The following is an 18,738-nucleotide window of genomic DNA, read 5'->3' as shown; positions in this document are numbered from 1 at the left end:
CACCATTAAGATCAATTACAAATGCAGTTATCAGTTAAATCACTCTTCCAGCTCTAAAGGCATGTAATAAAGTTTCCTATGCAGTAGATCCCTTCATCAAGTCAATCATTCTCACATTGTCTATTGGAATATACCAGCATGCCATGAGAAAGCAATACACTGAGTAGCCCAATCACTCCAGAGTTAGATTTTATGCCCTCAGAGGAGGCTGACTATTGCCATCTTGCACACTCTAGGAACAAACCCTATCAGGTGAAATTTCAGTCCATGAAAAATGATTTCCCATTTACCAGAAGTTTAGGAAACACTGTATTAAGCAGTCAACACTGGTAGAAGTATTATATGACTGGAAATCATGTCTCAGACTACAGTGGTACCTTGGTTTACGAACTTAATCCATTCCGGAAGAGCGTTCTTAAACCAAGGCATGCTTTCCCATACCAGGAGGGGACTCAATTTACAAATGGAACACACTCAACAGGAAGCGAAACGTTCTTATTCCAAGGCAAAGTTCACAAACCAAAACACCTACTTCCGGGTTTGCAGTGTTCTTAATCCAAGTTGTTCATAAACTAAGCTGTTCTTAAACCAAGGTACCACTGTACTTTAAAACTGAGAAATCTGTTCAATTAGGCAATTCATTTCAGGCTTACTGATTCAATGTGTCTTGGTTCTTCGCTGTTGCTGTTCCTAAAATTAAACAAAAAATATCATGAAACAAACATCAGCATTAATGTTGGTGAATGTAATAAGGCTCTCGTTATCATCCCAAAACATAAAAATGAACAAAAGTTCTCACCGGTATGGTCTGATACCTCAGTGGCTGGAGGATCTGATGGGAAGATGCTAAAACACACAGACAAAAGGAATTACAATTTTACTAACTTGGAAATATTTGCTGTAAAGAAAACAAACATTCATATTATTTATTTAATTTTTATACCGTCCTATACCCGAAGGTCTCAGGGCGGTTCAAATACATAAAACCAAAATACAACAACCCAATAAAAAAACCTAAATAAAACCCTATATGTGCACCGACTTTGTTTTTGTCACAGCTCAGGATACAAGGAGTCCCTTGCATTCATGCGAAGTTGGAACTAAAGTATGCTATTGGGAGAGTGCACAAGTTAATTGTGGATAGAGCAGTTAGCCTTTATAACATAAAAGTTTTAAAACTTGATTTAACCTTTTATAATTGACAGGCTGAGTTTTTGGCCCTTTCTTAAAACGTATCCATTCATTTGCTTTTAATTCCTAGATTGGTTGTAATGTATTGTTGGATACAGTCATTTGTATCTTGGTGCATTTTCTTACACTACAATCTACATATTAAAATGCATTATATTCATATATTGTGAACTAGTCTGTTATGATTTAGATGAAGAGCAGTACATAAATGTTTTAAATAATTAAAAATAGTTCTCTCCCCTTGCTTCTCACAATCCTGGGAGATGGGTCATGCTAAAAGCGAGAATGAATGGCACAAGGTCAAGTGGGGATATGAACCTGGGTCTCCCAGTCCTAGGCTGACCCTAATCACTAAGCCATGCTAGCATAAAATAAAAATAAATATGTTTCTATTGTTTGTGCTTAGAAACTGTCTCCATTCCACAAATGGCACTATTTAGAATATTCTGAAACAAGCAAAAAAATCTGCAATGCAATGAGACCAAATGGGATGTCAGTACACACCACAATGATTCATCTTCCAAACTGTTTCCAAATGTGTTAAAAAGTGGTAATGCCAGTCTGTAGCATAACAGTGCTGTTTAGGACCGTCAGAACAGTATGCTGGGATTTTTAAATACCCCATACCCCATTTTCATTAAGTAAAGAGCAGCTAAATTGATATTTTTAAATCTTGCCTTAACAAGCATTTCACTTATCAATCTAAGAGAGAATGTAGACAGCTGATAAGGATCTATAGCTTTTTAAAGTGGAGTATGGGGCTGTTTGCTTTCAAGACCAGTTTTGTAGATATGCTACTTTAAGAATAAGCTTACCTGATAGTAGCTGCAAAACTGACACGCCTGGAGTTTCTCTGACGTTTTTCAACATTGCAGTCCTGAATATGCAACACAGAAATTAAATGCATAGGCAGCAACTTTTATATGAAAGCTTTCAACCAGGATACCTGATATTAAGTGTTATTATTGAAAATGAACCTTTAGGAACAGACTTATGTATCTATGGTACCTGAACACATTTAAATTGCAAACATGCTAAATATCCAGTGCTCATGGAGCTGGTTTTCAAGTCACCCAGTGGCATAGACAGTTTGGATTGCACCCATACATGCAAATTAACCCGTTGGGTGAAATCCAATGCTTTTGAACCAGCAGAGCAATCTGCTAATGTAAAATGAAGGGAGGCATTTTTCTCTGATTCCTTGGTCCATTTGCAACACATCCACACATTTTTCATGCTGCTTTGAAAGGTTCCCCAAGCAGATTTAAGGAGCTGTAGCAGGAATGGGGAAGTGGAAGAAACCTCCTCCAACCCCTGTGCGCCATTTTGATTCAAGCACATGCCATTTTCTTTTGTCCACTGGAAATGAAATCAAACTTTATGGGCTAAGAAACTGGGCTTGTTAATTGAAGCCAATCAACTGATAGATGGCTCTTGCACAGGCGTATAATAAATAATACTAATACTAATAATTTATTTGTACCCCAGCCACTCTGGGCGGCTTCCAACAAAGATTAAAAATACATTAAAATGTCACACATTAAAAACTTCCTGAAACAGGGCTGCCTTCAGATGTCTTCTAAATTTCAGGTAGTTTTTAATCTGACACCTGATGGGAGGGCGTTCCACAGGGCGGGCGCCACTACCGAGAAGGTAGTATATGATGTCAGATGTAGCACCGGCAGGCTGGGCCAAAATAGATCCCCTAACAGGCTTAATTAGGCATGCAGACCAGAGGTTCCCCAACATTACATTACCAGGCTACGCCACTGCATTGAAAGCTGCTCCGCAAGTGGGATGGCAGCAGTGAATTTCACCCACTAACTTGAGACAAGGCTACTTCAAAATAAACATGTCAAGAAGTTATACACTTTTTAAAATATAGACATCTTTTTAAAAAAACTAACCAGTGGTAGGTTACAGACACTGACTCACATTTGGAGATGACCTCACTTGTATGTAATGTAACGCCTACCTGAGTTAATTCATTTCCACTCCCTAAGTCACGGAGAGGGGTCTGGGGAGCTTTTAAAATCTACAAAGGAAATAGGCATCATTGAGAAAACAATTTCTGAAGCAACAACAAAACTATTTCTTAAAGCCACATTGCATATTACACAATAAACAGATTTCTGGTTTGTAGAACAACTTCTGCTGTTCAAAATAGTAGTACTGTATGCATATGTCTCAAAGATAAAGCCTTTCAGAATGCACTAATGCACTTAAAGCAGATTTCTGAATTGTCACTCAGGATAGTAATTCATTCCTTACTATCATTGTAATTTTTAATAACCAAGACTGGCAGTCTGAATATTTCAAGTCAAAGGCAGATGAACACACTCCAACTGAAAAGAAGAATGTAACTGTCCTAAAGAAAATTACCAAATGTATTTGCTATGTCTGCAATCCAAATAAACATTTTCATGTATGGAAATGAACTTCATACACTGTTGTAGCATTATTTCCATAGATAACACTGCAAGACACTTGGAACTAAACAGTTGCTTGCATTTTTGTCTGCAGAGCTGCAGTAGCAAGAATTTCTATAAAATCTGGCTGAGGCTTTCCCCCTTCCCTACGCACAAATGGCTTAAGATTCAGTCTACAGATTGTTCTAGAAGTTTCACTTTGCATGATAACTCAGAAAGCAGGAAACTTGGCATATGTATTAAATATAGGTTAATATGACAGCTTAAACTAATGTTTAAAAAATATGTTTTAGCCTATTATTGACAGAATTGTCACAAAATGCAGAGTTTTAGATCATGATGCTCTGTAAGAGCAGAGTACATTTAGTGTCAGAAAATTAGCTCTCTCTTTTTTGCCACCATTACAGAAAGAGACACAACATATATGTAATGTTTAGAGTCTCGATTGCTGAACAGAATATTTAGAATTTCATTATGATATGTTCTTTGAGTCTGGGAAGTCCTGCTCCCTGCCTTGCAGGCCTTTTTCTACCTGGCCTAGGAGAGTGCAGCCCTGACTCCAGCTGCTATGGTATTTTTTTTGGGGGGGGGGGGATGATACACTGTTTTGGAAGCAGGAGTGCTGCTGTTATTAATTTTTTGTATCTTTGTGTTGGATGTTATGATTTATGCGGAAATTGTTTCAGTTTGGTTGTATACCTTTTGATGTTTTATCGTTTATGACTACTTTTGTTATATTTGTAATTACAGTGGTACCTTGGGTTAAGTACTTACCGTATTTTTCGCCCCATAGGACGCACCAAGTTTTTTTGGGGGGAAATAAAGGGGGGGAAATCCCCCCCCAGGCGCTTGTGGGGCCGGCAGCGGGGAGAAGCGCTCTTCTCCCCGCAGCCCGCCTTCAGATCAGCTCCAGGGACAGCGGGAAGACGCGCTGCGCCTCCCCGCTGTCCCCGGAGCTTGCGGGGCAGGCAGCGGGGAGAAGCGCTCTTCTCCCTGCCGCCCGCCTTCAGATCAGCTCCAGGGACAGCGGGAAGACGCGCTGCGCCTCCCAGCTGTCCCCTGAGCTTGCGGGGCTGGCAGCGGGGAGAAGTACGCGTCTCCCCGCCGTCAGCCTCCAAACCACATCGGGAGACAGCGGGATGGCGCCGTTCCGCCTCCCCGCTGTCCCCCGACCTTGTGGGGCTGGTGCTGCGGCTCTCCTGAAGCCTGGAGAGCGAGAGGGGTCGGTGCACACCGACCTCTCTTGCTCTCCAGGCTTCAGCGAAAGCCTGCATTCGCCCCATAGGACGCACACACATTTCCCCTTCATTTTTGGAGGGGAAAAAGTGCGTCCTATAGGGCGAAAAATACGGTAATTCGTTCCAGAGGTCCGTTCTTAAGCTGAAACTGTTCTTAAGCTGGAGCACCACTTTAGCATATGTAACCCAAGGTACCACTGTATATATTTTTCATGTTGTAAGCCACCTTGAGCATGGTTTTAACTGCGGAAAGGTGGCACACAAATAAAATTATATATGTATGTATGTATGTAGCTGCAGGACAGGAATAAAGTTATCCCTAGGACAGGAATAAAGTGGGTAATACATAGATAATTGCAAAGGTTTTGCATTGCATTTATTTTTATTTTATTTATTTTATGCATTTATTTCCCACTGTTCATCAGGTGGGTTACACAATAAAATGACAAAATGTAGGATGTAATCAGGCCAACTATAATCATTAGCACAACAAATTCAAAATCACTAACAGGAGGATAAGACCAATGAACTAATTTCTCTCTGTACAAGCGAGTGAAGTCAGGATTACTACAATCTACTGTGGCAACGTACTCAGGGAAGCCATTTTGAGAGTTAAAATGTTAAGCAAGGAAGCCATTCTGTTGATTTGGCCAGGCCCCCATATCCAGTAAATACAGTGGTGCCTCGCAAGACGAAATTAATCCGTTCCGCGAGTCTCTTCGTCTTGCGGTTTTTTCGTCTTGCGAAGCACGGCTATTAGCGGCTTTAAGAAAAAGGAAAGAAACTCGCAAGACGTTTCATCTTGCGAAGCAAGCCCATAGGGAAATTTGTCTTGCTGAACGACTCAAAAAACGGAAAACCCTTTCGTCTAGCGAGTTTTTCGTCTTGCGGGGCACCACTGTACACTCAGACACCCACTACCCAGAGACACACAGAGACAGGCTGATAAACATTACCACATAAGGACATGGAAGACATGAATGTCCAACTCCTCATGCCTTATCTCTAGGCAGAACCTAATGTATCCATCTGGAACACAATCTCTAGGCAAAGCAGTTCTTGTCTCCAGGTGGAACCTAATGTATCTATCTGAGTACTGTACAGTATGTGTAATGCTGTAACTTTTGATTGGATAAAGACCTGATTTAAGAATGTACTGTATAAAGGGAAGCCTCCCCTGTTTGGAGGGGCCGGACTTTGGAACTTATTCCTCTTTGCCATTGCTTGCTGCCGGCAAATAATTAAAACTTTCTTGCTTTATTTCTCTGACTGCTGCGTGGTCATTTGACTGGCCTAACTAATTGCTACATTTCTTCTAAAAGAATATATATATATATATATATATATATATATATATATATATATATATATAGGTCTTATTCAAAGTTACACTTACTGAGGAAATCCTTCTTTTCTTTCTGCCCTCTGTGAAGTCACTAAAAAAGAAAAAGCAAAACTCTGTGAAAGTTAAACCTCAATCCTCCTCAACACACCTTATGCAAAATTGTTTACAGTGAAAAGCAAGAGACTTTCTGAAAAGTAAAATACAGGTTTAAAATTTCAGAACTTTTATGAAAGTAAACAGTCATTACTCAAATACAAAGCACACGCATTGTAATCTCACAGGCCACCAGCTGATAGAGACATAACAATCAGCAAATAAAGAACAACAAATTGTCATCATATAAAAGGCATGCACTGAAAGCACAACTTACTTTTCATCACTCATTTCGGAATAAATCTTGTCCATTTTGGAAGACTGGTTTCCTAAAACAAGGGCAAAATTAGTCTTAAAACTCTGTGAAAGCACAGTACAACAAGCTGCCACAGGTGTTCTTTGAGACAAAATTAAATGAAAAATGATGGACACTACAGTATTTGGCTACCATCAATAAAACTCTAGACAGCTTATAAAGCAAAACAACACATTATAAAATATTAAACCTAAAAAATACAGTAATTTTAAAAAAGAACCCAATAAAAACAATAAGATGTTCCTTCTACTACAGAATAACACAATTTGCAGGCCAGAATAAAAATCATACTGAAAGAGCAAAAGTGTATAGTTTAGTTATAACCACATTTAAATATTGAAAGACTAGGATTGGTTTTAAAACACAAATTCATAAGTGTGAGTGAATAAAATGATCTTCAATGGGTGGGAAGACCATAAAGAAGACGCCAGGCGAGCCTCTCTGGAGAAGCTATTCCATAACTTCCAATGTAGCCACCCACTTAACTTCACAGGACCGCAGAAATGCTACCCCCCCGTCTTTTTTATTATTTATTTATTGAATTTGTATTAAAAGAAACAACTATCTGACTTTTAGAAGACATCTGAAGGCTGCCCTGTTTAGGGAAGTTTTTAATGTTTGATGTTTTATTGTATTTTTAATAGTTTGTTGGAAGCCTCCCAGAGTGGCTAGGGAAACCCAACCAGATGGGCGGGGTATAAATAATAAAAAATATTATTAGTAGTATATACCATGGTTCACAACATAAAATCTTAAGCCAGCTGTCATCTTTCCGGTAAACTTCTCCTCCAGTTTCTGCTGTCATTTAGTTTTTCCTACCGCCCCCCCCCCCCATCATCAGGTGAGTTAGTTTGAAAGTATTCCTTCTTCAAAGCGCATCTCAGGGGGGACGGGATACCACCATGATGTAATTCAATTATCACAAATGACTCTTTAAACTGGGCCTTTAGCAGCACACTCCTATAAACGTCTACTCAAAAGCAAGGGAGCTTACTCCCAAGAAAGTGGGCCTGCAGCCTAAATCTAGCAAGCCAGAGGCAGGAACTTCTGGCAGTACTATATAAAATATTGCCTCACTTGCCTTTTCCTTACTTCCAACAAAGGCGCCAGGAGAAATGCGCTAACTCGAGGTTGCCCGCAGTGCACGGTTTACTCGGAAGTAAGCCGCGTTTAAGTCAATGTCGCGCGCTAGAAATGGGTCAAGGCGGGAAAGAAATTAGGGGAAAGCTGCTCAGATGTTGTTAGCCCAGAGACTGAAAGAAGACACAGGCCCTACCAGAGAGGAGAGTGGCAGATTAAACGGATGGATTATGCCCGAATAGCAAAAATGACCGGAAGAATTAGAAACCAGGAAGACCAAATTTTTAAATAAAGAATAGGGAAAAATATATAATTTACCTTAAAAATCATTTCAAACAATGAAAAATATTAGTAGGATTGGAATGAGACTTGTAGTTTAACGGTTGTCATGGAGATTTAATAGAGAAGATACGGGAGGAAAGAAGTTAACATACACAAAGGGGAGGAGAGAAAGTTCAGGGGAATGCATGGAACTCTCTTTTTATTTTGGTTGGTTGTAAATTTCAAAAGGTGAAAATTAAATAATTTTTAAAAAGAAAAAGAAACCGGGGTTAAAGCAACTCGGCGAGGGTGGAGAGCAGGAGGGCGAGGGAGGGAGCAGCACTCCCGGCTGGAGCCGCTTCAGGGCCGCCAGCGCCGAGCCCAGAGTCACGCGAGGAAGGAGATTTGGGGAGGTCGCGAAGCGCCCCCCGCCCCACTTGCCCGACTAGGCCTCGCTCCCTTCCCCTCACGCCGACGCTTCTGGCGCGACGCCCTCGCTCCCCGCTCACCTTCAGCCGCACACCCGTCTCCTCTGAGGCCTCGCCGCGACTGAAGGCACAGCGCCCGACTAGGCTCCGCGGGATTCAAAATAACCGCCAGATTGCGCGCATGCGCCTCCAACCGCCAACCTCGCTTCAAGGCCTAAATGGCGGTTTCGGATAGGCGGCGCGGCAGCGCCCTCGTTCCGTACAACATGGCGGCCTCCGTGCGGTGAGGCCTACGGAGCCACCGCCGGGAAAGGGATAGGCAGGAGCCCACGAAACGTTCTGTGGCTTCTCGGGAGAGTTGTTGTCATTCTTCAGGACATTCGTCGTACCGCACACGGCATAGCGTTTGCTCAAGGGCGACGGTATATTCATCTGAGCCGATGGGTGGCGAGAGAAAGGTTTGCAGTTGGAACAGTTCCTTATAGGCTTGGAGAGAGTGAGGGTTTCTGTGACGAGGTGGCCGAGTGGTTAAGGCGATGGACTGCTAATCCATTGTGCTCTGCACGCGTGGGTTCGAATCCCATCCTCGTCGGAAGTTTTTTGTTTAATGTAAAACAATTCGGCGTGGCTGCTTCTGATCTTTATTTACTAAGCGGGCAAATTCTTTAATATGTGCTGGACACGCAGTAATGCAAAGCCAAGTGTGTCGGGGGTGAGAATCTGAATCCCGACTTATTCATCCACTAGTGAGGTTTACTTATTTGGGGTGGGGAAACTTCAGTCGAGAAGCAAAATGCAAAACCCTTTCACCGCCGCCGTGCAATAGAAACAATAGTAATACATTTGGAAAACCGTTAAAATGATATGCATTGAAATTCAACTAGGGGGATACGAGGAAGTCACTTAACAATGTTAAGATAATTAGTTTTAAGAAGGTTATGATTTATGTTTGTCTGTTTATTTGTTAGTGTGTTTTTAATTTTGTGAAAATCAATTTTAAAAAATGGGGTGGGGGGTGGGGTGGAAGAAACAATAGTAATACAATTATGATCATTATCATTGCACTGTGCTTGGGAGGATGGCCACTGCTTTCCCCGGAACTTCTGAATGTGAAGGAAGGCAATTTTCTCTCTTCCTAAGAAGCTTTACCCCGAAATCGTAAAAGTCAGGATGACAACTGTGCTGAATGAACTTCATTCTAGCCCCCTAAAAGAGCTCACCCCCCCCCCAAAGGAGACAAGGTGACATTCAATGTTATTCCCATATTGAACTTAAGGGTCCACATTATTTGCCAACTGATTTCAATAGATCTGCGCTGCATATGACCAGCGTTGAATAAGTCAGCCTTAAGTATTTAGGTGGCACAAATCTCTTAGCTGTTTGTTGCAACAGGCTAACTACCCTTTGCAGAGAAAAGATAGCAACTGCTGCTTTTTATTTAAATATTTTCATTTATTTGTTTTTTAAATTTCCATACTGCTTTATATTTTTAAGATAAATTTCAAAGCGGTTTACAGTAAAGGTAAAAGGTAAAGGTACCCCTGCCCGTACGGGCCAGTCTTGACAGACTCTAGGGTTGTGCGCCCATCTCACTCAAGAGGCCGGGGGCCAGCGCTGTCCAGAGACACTTCCGGGTCACGTGGCCAGCGTGACATCGCTGCACTGGCGAGCCAGAGCCGCACACGGAAACGCCGTTTACCTTCCCGCTAGTAAGCGGTCCCTATTTATCTACTTGCACTCGAAGGTGCGGGACCGAGCAACGGGAGCGCACCCCGCCACGGGGATTCGAACCACCAACCTTTCGATCGGCAAGCCCTAGGCGCTGAGGCTTTTACCCACAGTGCCACCAAATCAATAAAACATAAAACAATCTGAAGGAAGTCTATACTTAAGCATGCAATCACCTTGGGCCAAATCCTCCTGCTGAGGAAAGATTTCCTATTGTAGAAATTTGTGCTCATTTTTCTTCAGCAGCGTTTGTCATCATGTTCACATCACTGTGTTTGCTTTCACTCTTAAACTAGGGTTTGGGGACTGTGTCTAGATCCTTGAACTCCCTCCTAAGGCAGGCACAATTCAACCTCGTTTGTTAATGGTCTTCCAGAAATTAATCTAAACTTTCCTGCTTTTAAGATTTCCACATTGTGGTCTGTGGTTTTACTGTATTTATTTTAATTTGCCAAATTGCTGGTGTGGGTGAACTAGTGCTTTTTAAAAAGTGTTGGAATATTTCTGCAATAACAGGTCTATTAAATTGCTAAATTCTGTTACCCGCTGAGCCTTTTCCTTTTTTAAGGCAAAATAAAGGTTTTAAATAAGAAAAACCCTCCCTAACAATATAGCCTCTATGTGACCTTTGACAGTACCATAGGACTCAACTCCTAGGTCTCTTCAGTCCCCCAAATAAATATTTGAGGGGTCCCACCCCCAACTTAAAGGGACGCGGGTGGCGCTGTGGGTAAAAGCCTCAGCGCCTAGGGCTTGCCAATCAAAAGGTCGGGGGTTCGAATCCCCGTGGCGGGGTGCGCTCCCGTTGCTCAGTCCCAGCGCCTGCCAACCTAGCAGTTCGAAAGCACCCCCGGGTGCAAGTAGATAAATAGGAACCGCTTACTGGCAGGAAGGTAAACGGTATTTCCGTGTGCTGCGCTGGCTCGCCAGATGCAGCTTTATCACGCTGGCCACGTGACCTGGAAGTGTCTCCGGACAGCGCTGGCCCCCGGCCTCTTAAGTGAGATGGGCGCACAACCCTAGAGTCTGTCAAGACTGGCCCGTACGGGCAGGGGCACCTTTACCTTTACCCCCAACTTGATGGGCATTGCCATTCAAATGGTGTGTCTGCTGCATCTTGTGATTATGTGACTTACCTGCTCCCCCAAAATATTTTTTTCAAGTTGGCACCTCTGGACAGTGCTGTTTCTTCAGGTGAGAAAATCCAAATTCAACAAGCATAGGCAGAGGCTATAATGCAGGCACTTTCAAGCATACTGACCTTGTCCCAAAAATTACAAAGAGAAGTTTAATGTGTGTATTTTATTAGAAATGGTTCGCTTCCTCCTGATTTTAAAACCACAGATGAATGCTTTGAAGAGACCAGAATGAGCTCTATTCATTACAGAGATTTTTTCAAGCAATGAAGTAGGTGGCGAAGGGCTCCCTCAAGGCAATTCTGTTCCTCAGGTTAACTATCTTTGTAACTGTTTAATGAGCCTCCTTGTACAGTTAATTTATTGGAATGGTTAACACAGAACCATTAAGGAACAGATTAGCTGAATGGAAGACAGCCACAGTAAAACTGAGCATGGAGTATAGAAACATGCATCATGGAAAAAACTGCCAAACTGTGACAGCCAGACCTTACAATCTGTACTTACCTCAATGGTGCAAGTCCACTGCATGCTTGAATAAATCAATTTTAAAGCTTACCATGGGCAAATAAAATGTGGTTTATTACAATATATAGTGGCTGCCTTAAGTACAGGGTTGGGCTCATCAATATTTAAATGAGTTGCTCTGCAGTAATAGCAATTTCAAACTTTTTTTTAAAAAAAAAGCACTCCCAGTGAACTCCAAATTATAACATCTTTACTATTTATAGTGTTTCACATTCCAGACCCCGCAGGATGGTAACAGGGCTGACACCTGGACCTTAGAGGTGTAACATAGCAGGTGCAAAACTCCTGCTCAACCCAGCAGTAAGCTAGAAAAACTGATGACAGGATCACCAAAGGGAAGGGGATGGGTGGGCAGAGTTGTGAGTGGACTGGAAGCTGAGACTGTACACATGGAGTTCAATAGTAAAACTATTTTCTTGTAATCTCTACAAGAAGCCACCTAGATAGGAGCCTCCTTTATTTTTGTCATATTGGTTGCTCCGAAAACTTAAAATAGGGCCCCTAGATATTAAAATATAGTACTACTGTCTTAGATAGTACTACTGTCTTACGTAGATAATCATGACTGCAGTTCATGAGCAAGAACCAGACAGTGTTTAGAAAAATGCAAGTAAAAGCCCTCTATTCTCAGAGAGGGAGGGGAACACTTGGTCCTAGACAAGGCAAAGCATTCCCACCTCCCACGCAATGAAGACATTTCCATTGTTTCTCAAGCCCAAGGGGAAGAAGGCTCAAAAGTTTCGTAGACAGGAATATAATAAACTGTTCTCATATAAACACCCTGCTTCAACCCTACACAGATGTACATTTGATTAGTAGTTGCAACCATCTGAAAGTCATCACATTCCTTCTTATAAAACAGAGCTGAACCTTTTTTTTCTGCAGAAGGATGCATTACATCAGGGGCAACATTTACAGAGCTGTATGCCAGGGGCTACTGTTGCTCAATTCACCCCATTCACACACACCCCTCACCCGCATCCATTTACAAACCCCAAACCAAGCTGCTGCTTCAAAGCACTCTCTCTGCAGCTTTTCACAGACCTAATGATGCTTGATAAGGTTTCAGCAATTATAAGGTCCAGCTGTGTCTGCAAGAAAGCTGAAGTGCTAGTTGCTGATGCAAACCTAAGCACTACACAGCCCAACTGACTACACACAGAGAGATAGACACTCTGAGCTATTCCTCCTTAGACAACCTGTTTGGCTTCTGTGCTGGGCAAGGAGAACATGGAAATGTGGCAGAGGCAGCCATGGACTGAATACACTATGGGTCATATTTGGCCCAGTGTCTAGTCGTTACCCACCTCTTGATATAAAGGCAGTTGCTTCAAGCACTGCAGTGTACTCTCATTCAAACCCATTGGCCCATTCATGGAAAGGGAACCAGGATTAGCAATGAAGTCACTGGCCACAGAGAAGAGATCTTAAAAAAGAAGCCTATTTAAAAGCATCTTCACACATTCCAGCCCCCGTATACTTAGGACAGAATGGATCAACATGGACACAGCTTTTTCTTTTCTTTTTTAAGTGGGACTGTTCTCTCCTCTTCCAATACTGTTTGGCACTTTCAGCATGGTTTCTTACAGTTGCCTGTTATAGCTGAAGCAGAAAACGTGTTCAAGGTTGGTTTACTAACCATGATTTCAGGTCCTGGGTAGTAAACCCACAGTTCCCTAATTCAGATGTAATGGGAAACTGGTTTAAAGAAACCACAAGGGAACAGGGAGCATGCAGGTCTGACCCTTGTTCCCAGCTTAATAAATCATCTACTAAGCCAGGATTATTACATATGAACTGACCAATTCAGTGTGCATCTAAATATGTAAAATGTGAATGCAAGTTTCCATTTCTTACTAACACACAGTCTTTACAGAGTATTTTAAAAGTCTCAGGTCTCTTCCCAGTCATCATGTGCCCAGGCTGGCATCTTAGAGCAATATTCAAAGTCTGCTCCCTTGTAGCGCAAAGCATGGAGATACATCACTAGATCTTTGGGTGATGGGTCCGGCCTCACTATCTTGCATTCTCCACAGAGAGGGTCCTTTTCGTCCCAGGACTCATTTGAGCAAGTTTCTCCACTTTCCGTCTTGTGCAGCTCTGCCTGAGGAACAGAATTCCGAGAACATGCCGATATCCTGCTCTTTTCTCCACCTGCAGATTCCTCACAAGTGCGAGAACTGACATTTACAGCGGTGTCCAACACAGCCTCCTGCACTCTGTCTCCTACAATGGGTTTCAAATCTTCCTCAGCAACGTCCAGGATACCCAAGCTCTGTTTTGAAAGATGCTCCTCCACCAAAGCCCGAAGCAGCTCATCATCCGTCTTATTAATATGGCCACCTTTGCCCTTTTTGGGACCCCAGGCATCGGTGTTGTAGATGGGGTCATTAACAATAGGGTGTCCCAAAAACTGGAGATGGACACGGATCTGATGGGTGCGGCCAGTGTAAGGAAAACACTTCACCACACTAGTCTTGCCATTGTAGCTGAGCCTCCGGAAGACCGTTTTACAGACTTTACCCTTGGGGTCCACTCGACACACCCCGACTTTGTAAGAGACAACCAGGATGGGTTCTTCGCACGTCACCTCATTTTCTGGGAATTCTCCAAGTACACGGCACACATACTCCTTCTCCAGCTATTGGGGGGTATGGGGAAGTGGGGTGGAGGAAACAAAAATAAGAATCTGTTTAAGTTCTAGAATGCAGAAGCCCCACAAAGACCACTGCATGGTATCTGGCAAGGGTCTGAACCAGTACCTATGCCTATCTGAGTGCTTTATGCAAGGGTAATGTCCACCAAATCCCTTCATTTCACTGTGAATTTTTTTATAGACAACAATAATATGTCATAGTGGTTGGAGTGTTGGGCCTGTCTGAATCCCTGCTTCTACCATGAAGCCAGTGTTAGGAACTCAAATATATAAGCTAGGTGCCAAATGACTCCTTAAACCAGGGCTACAGCTGCCAAATAGAATGCCTAGTTGTCATTTTGAGGCCAGATGGCTTGAAAGTCAATATAACTTTTGGGTTCCTGAAATTCATTCTGATTGTGCTGATAAAATATAACAGATAGAATTCTACAGGATGTGTTGCTAGTGTGTGAAAACAGTCAAAATCCAAGGATCCCCAGGCATGCACCTCCAGATGGAGGAAAGACATCAGGTGCCATCCTGGCACCCGGGCATCTTCATTTGGTTGCAAGTGGCCGATAGCCAGGTGCAAAATGCGCCTGGTGAATTTCAAACGCTGCATGAACTCTATGGGTGTCACTCTAGCCTACTTTACAGGGTTGCTGTGAGGACAACAGGAGAGTATAACTCCACCTTTGTATGTCTCCCTGAGTTATTTGGAGGAAGGGTGGGTTATAAATGTGAACAAAAACCTTCGGGGCTTCACCTGTCGCTGTCGCACTTGCTCATCGATCCTCTTGGACACTTCTGCAGACTTTGCGAACATGAGGACGCCTGACGTCAGGCGATCCAACCGATGAATAGTGTGCAACTCCTTCAGGTTGTGCTCTTTACCCAAAATAAAAATGACAGTGTTGTGCCGAAATCTGCCACATGGATGGACAGGCAAGGATGAAGGTTTGTCTACAACCACAACCTCATCATTTTCTTCCAGGAACTCAATAGCCTGTGCTGTGACTGGAGGTTCATGGCGGTGTACGGTGTTCCGGATGAAGTCATTATTCTGAAAGCAAAACAATTACTGTACGTTAGCAGGAGCAGGAAACTTCCTAGAATAGCCTGTTTGTGAAGAATTATGGTTATTAGCTCCATTTACTAAAAAATAAATAAAAATGTGAAAAATAATAAAAGGGAATATTATTATCTACTGGTTATATATCCCCCAAGGATGCACAAGGTGGGTAACATTATATATAGCAGTGTAATTTATATATAAAACTCTAGCACTTAGCTAAGACTGCAATCCTAGCCTCACTTCCTGGGAATAGGCCACTATGAATGCAATATGATTTACTTCTTAGTAGAGATGGTTAGGCTTGCATCCTAACTAAAACATTGAAAATATTTTGTTGTATCGAAAATACATTATCCTATGTCAGGTAAAGGCCTTCATATTATGTCAATTTCTGTGATGTCTTGTTCCAACAACAACAGGGAGCAAAGTGAATTCTAATTTACATCTTTACAAACTAAAACAAAAATGCTTTCTGCCATTAATGTACATAATGACATGCTCCCATGAAATAGTAAGAATATTAGCAAAAACAATGAAGAGTCTTAGGGCACCTTACAGACTAACACATTTATTATGAAAAAACAAAAAAAATTCCTTCTAGTAGCACCTTAAAGACCAACTAAGTTAGTTCTTGGTATGAGCTTTCGTGTGCATGCACACTTCATACCAAGAACTAACTTAGTTGGTCTTTAAGGTGCTACTGGAAGGAATTCTTTTTGTTTTGACTATGGCAGACAAACACGGCTACCTATCTGTAACATTTATTATGGTATAAACTTTTGCATGTAGGCTACAGTCCACTTTGTCAGATGCAGGAAATGATGGTCCAGACTTGCAGGCAAATATATTCATGACTTTGAAGTGTGTGTGTTTGGGGGGAGAGAATTGAATATAGTGAGATCAGATGGAAATGATAAGGAGGTAAGTACAGAGAGTGGTAATTAGCTTATTAACAGTGACAATTCACAGATATGTTTTCATCACTTTAAACAGGAAAGTTTCACTGTCTACTTGCATGCCATTTCCTCCTGACCATACTATTTATAACTCCCCTCCCTCCGGGCATCAACCATGTATGTAGGTTTCTGCAACTTGTTCGACAGGGAAGGAGGCAAAACTGTTCCTGGATGGGGAAACCCAGCCAGGTGGGCAGGATATAAATAATAAAATTATTATTACCACTTAGGTGTACATGTCAACTCCAAAACAGAAAGCAAGGTAACTGATCCACCTATACTACTTTCCTGTGGGTGGTTCCCCACTTCCCCATCGCCTGTTTTGGGGGGATACGAACATGCCATCTCCACGCCTGCGAACTGCCAAGCAGGAGGGTCGCTCCGTCGTTTTCCCGAATCGCCCGCCACTCGGACCCCGGCGCCACATCCTCCCTCCGTCCCGGCCTCACCTTGAGGATGACGCCCAGGTCCCGCACGGGCTGCTCGTTGAGCCGGAGGCGGCCCGCTTGGGCCGCGGCCCGGTAGTACTCGAGGGGCTGGGCGCGGAACTCGGTGCCGAAGACGTGCAGGAGGCTCTCGCCCACCCAGCGGCCCTTGCAGTAGGTCTGGAAGTCGAAGTAGTAGGGCCGCACTTTGCGGAGGCCGCCCTCGAAGTAGTAGCTGGTCTCGGCGAAGTGGCTCTGGCCGAAGCTGACGCCGGGGTTGCGCTTCTTGGGAGGCGGCACGTAGCGCTTCTCGCCTTCCTCGGCCGGCCCGGGCCGCTTCCCTTTCGCCTTCCCCTTCCCGGTCCACAGCCGGAGCCTCTTCACGGGCGGAGGGGAGCTCCCCTGCTCGCCGCCCGCCTGGCTCTCCTCCATGCTTCGGCCGGGCAAGAGCGAGGCCGCGGCGGCTGCCAACCCGCGCCGGACGCCCGGCTCGGCTAAGAGCGACCGCGAGTACCGCTCCGAGTGCAGCAGTGTCAGCCGCATGATCCGCGCGTCGCGGCGACACGGCTCCTCGGCGCTGCCCGCTGACGCCTCGCCACTTAAACCAATCGCGCGCCCTCGCTCGCTCGCTCTCGGTGACGGATAAGTCGCGCGACAAGACAGACCTGACAAGCGACTGCTCAGTCTGCCAGAAGTTCGCTTATATGCAAACCTTCAGGGGAAACGGCTCCGATAAGCTTACGCGGACATTATAGCCAGCTAGCTCCATTTTTAAAAAAATTAAATTTTATTAAATACAAAATAAACAAAAGAATATCAAATAAGAAAAGAAATAAAGAAACAAATTTCATACATATACACATGAACATAATTATTTATACATCTGTAAAGCAATATTCAAAAAGAAGGGAAAAAAGAGAATAAAAGAAGAAAGAAAAGTTAAAAATAGAAATTTAGAGAATAGAAAAGTGTTCACCATAAACAACAATTTCAGATCTATACTTGCATACAATTTTATGCTCCATTTTATTTTGCACATCCACACCAGGACATTCACAGGGAAACTAAAATGCTGGTTTGCAAAACTATTGTACTACCAACTTTATTGTACACTTGTGAAACATGGACCACTTATAAACGCCATCAGAATCACCGGGGACTACAATTTTTTTTATACATCCCGTGGGAAGACAGGCGAACTAATGCCAGTGTACTGGAAGAAGCAAAGATCACCAGTATCTTTAAAATATATATATATATTTATTAATTTTCAACAATTTAAACACAACACTACAAAAAACAAAAACAAACAAACAAAAAACAATACAACAATACAACAATACAATACCATGCAAAAAACACTATACAACACTAACACAATTAACAAAACAAAACAAAAACCATTCAAAACACAATCCAATTTCAATATCTTATCTTTCATTCACTTGTTTCCACGACCTCCTCACACCTCCCTTTTTGTCTTCCACTTCTATTAATTGTTTCAGCAATTCCTCTCCATCTTCCTGTTTTCTATCCTATAATTATCTTAACACATTCTAACCTTATTTTTCCCTTTAATACCCTATTAATCTATCTATACCTGATTCCTTATAACATTTCTACTAAAGCCATATAACTTCATTCCAACATTTTTCTAACATTCATTAATTTTACAGTATTTCTGTAAGTAGTCTTTAAACTTTTTCCAATCTTCTTCCACCGATTCTTCTCCCTGGTCTCGGATTCTGCCAGTCATTTCCGCCAATTCCATGTAGTCCATCAACTTCATCTGCCATTCTTCCAGTGTGGGTAAATCTTGTGTCTTCCAATACTTCGCGATAAGTATTCTTGCTGTTGTTGTTGCATACATAAAA

At 42.7% G+C, this 18,738-nt stretch overlaps 2 protein-coding genes and 1 non-coding gene across 4 annotated transcripts in view; 1 reads left to right on the top strand and 2 right to left on the bottom strand.

Annotated features, from left to right (window-relative positions):
- KNL1 (kinetochore scaffold 1) overlaps positions 1-6,653 on the bottom strand; it is a 29,725-nt gene extending 23,072 nt beyond the window's left edge. For both annotated transcript variants that reach the window (XM_077926838.1, XM_077926842.1), the window contains exons 1-6: positions 6,574-6,653; positions 6,255-6,294; positions 3,167-3,226; positions 2,007-2,068; positions 800-846; positions 654-690 (exon numbers count right to left, since the gene is read on the bottom strand). In XM_077926838.1, coding sequence (XP_077782964.1) covers positions 654-690; positions 800-846; positions 2,007-2,068; positions 3,167-3,226; positions 6,255-6,294; positions 6,574-6,608 — 281 coding nt within the window. In that variant the 5' untranslated portion in view covers positions 6,609-6,653. The remainder of the gene's footprint in view (positions 1-653; positions 691-799; positions 847-2,006; positions 2,069-3,166; positions 3,227-6,254; positions 6,295-6,573) is intronic.
- A 2,238-nt stretch (positions 6,654-8,891) lies between these two features.
- On the top strand, positions 8,892-8,973 carry TRNAS-GCU (transfer RNA serine (anticodon GCU)). The gene has a single exon. It is a non-coding gene; the product is annotated as a tRNA-Ser (tRNA).
- A 2,423-nt stretch (positions 8,974-11,396) lies between these two features.
- On the bottom strand, positions 11,397-17,453 carry RPUSD2 (RNA pseudouridine synthase domain containing 2). The gene is made up of 3 exons (XM_028722754.2): positions 16,889-17,453; positions 15,175-15,471; positions 11,397-14,414 (listed from the first exon to the last, which is right to left on the bottom strand). Exons 1-3 carry the CDS (start codon positions 17,405-17,407, stop codon positions 13,665-13,667), a joined length of 1,566 nt encoding a protein of 521 aa, XP_028578587.2. The 5' UTR covers positions 17,408-17,453; the 3' UTR covers positions 11,397-13,664.
- Positions 17,454-18,738: the final 1,285 nt, after the last annotated feature.

The sequence above is a fragment of the Podarcis muralis genome, chromosome 1, assembly GCF_964188315.1.
Source record: "Podarcis muralis chromosome 1, rPodMur119.hap1.1, whole genome shotgun sequence".
NCBI lineage: Eukaryota > Metazoa > Chordata > Lepidosauria > Squamata > Lacertidae > Podarcis > Podarcis muralis.
Note: the sequence above shows the minus strand (reverse complement) of the source record. Positions and strands in the feature narration are given on the sequence as shown.

Excerpts from the sequence above, each read along its gene's own strand:
- RPUSD2 (XM_028722754.2), bottom strand. The coding sequence starts at position 17,407 with ATGCGGCTGACACTGCTGCACTCGGAGCGGTACTCGCGGTCGCTCTTA. Across the intron at positions 15,472-16,888 it reads ACCTGGGCGTCATCCTCAAG|AATAATGACTTCATCCGGAA; the intron begins GTGAGGCCGGGA and ends TTTTGCTTTCAG. Across the intron at positions 14,415-15,174 it reads AGCAAGTGCGACAGCGACAG|CTGGAGAAGGAGTATGTGTG; the intron begins GTGAAGCCCCGA and ends ACCCCCCAATAG.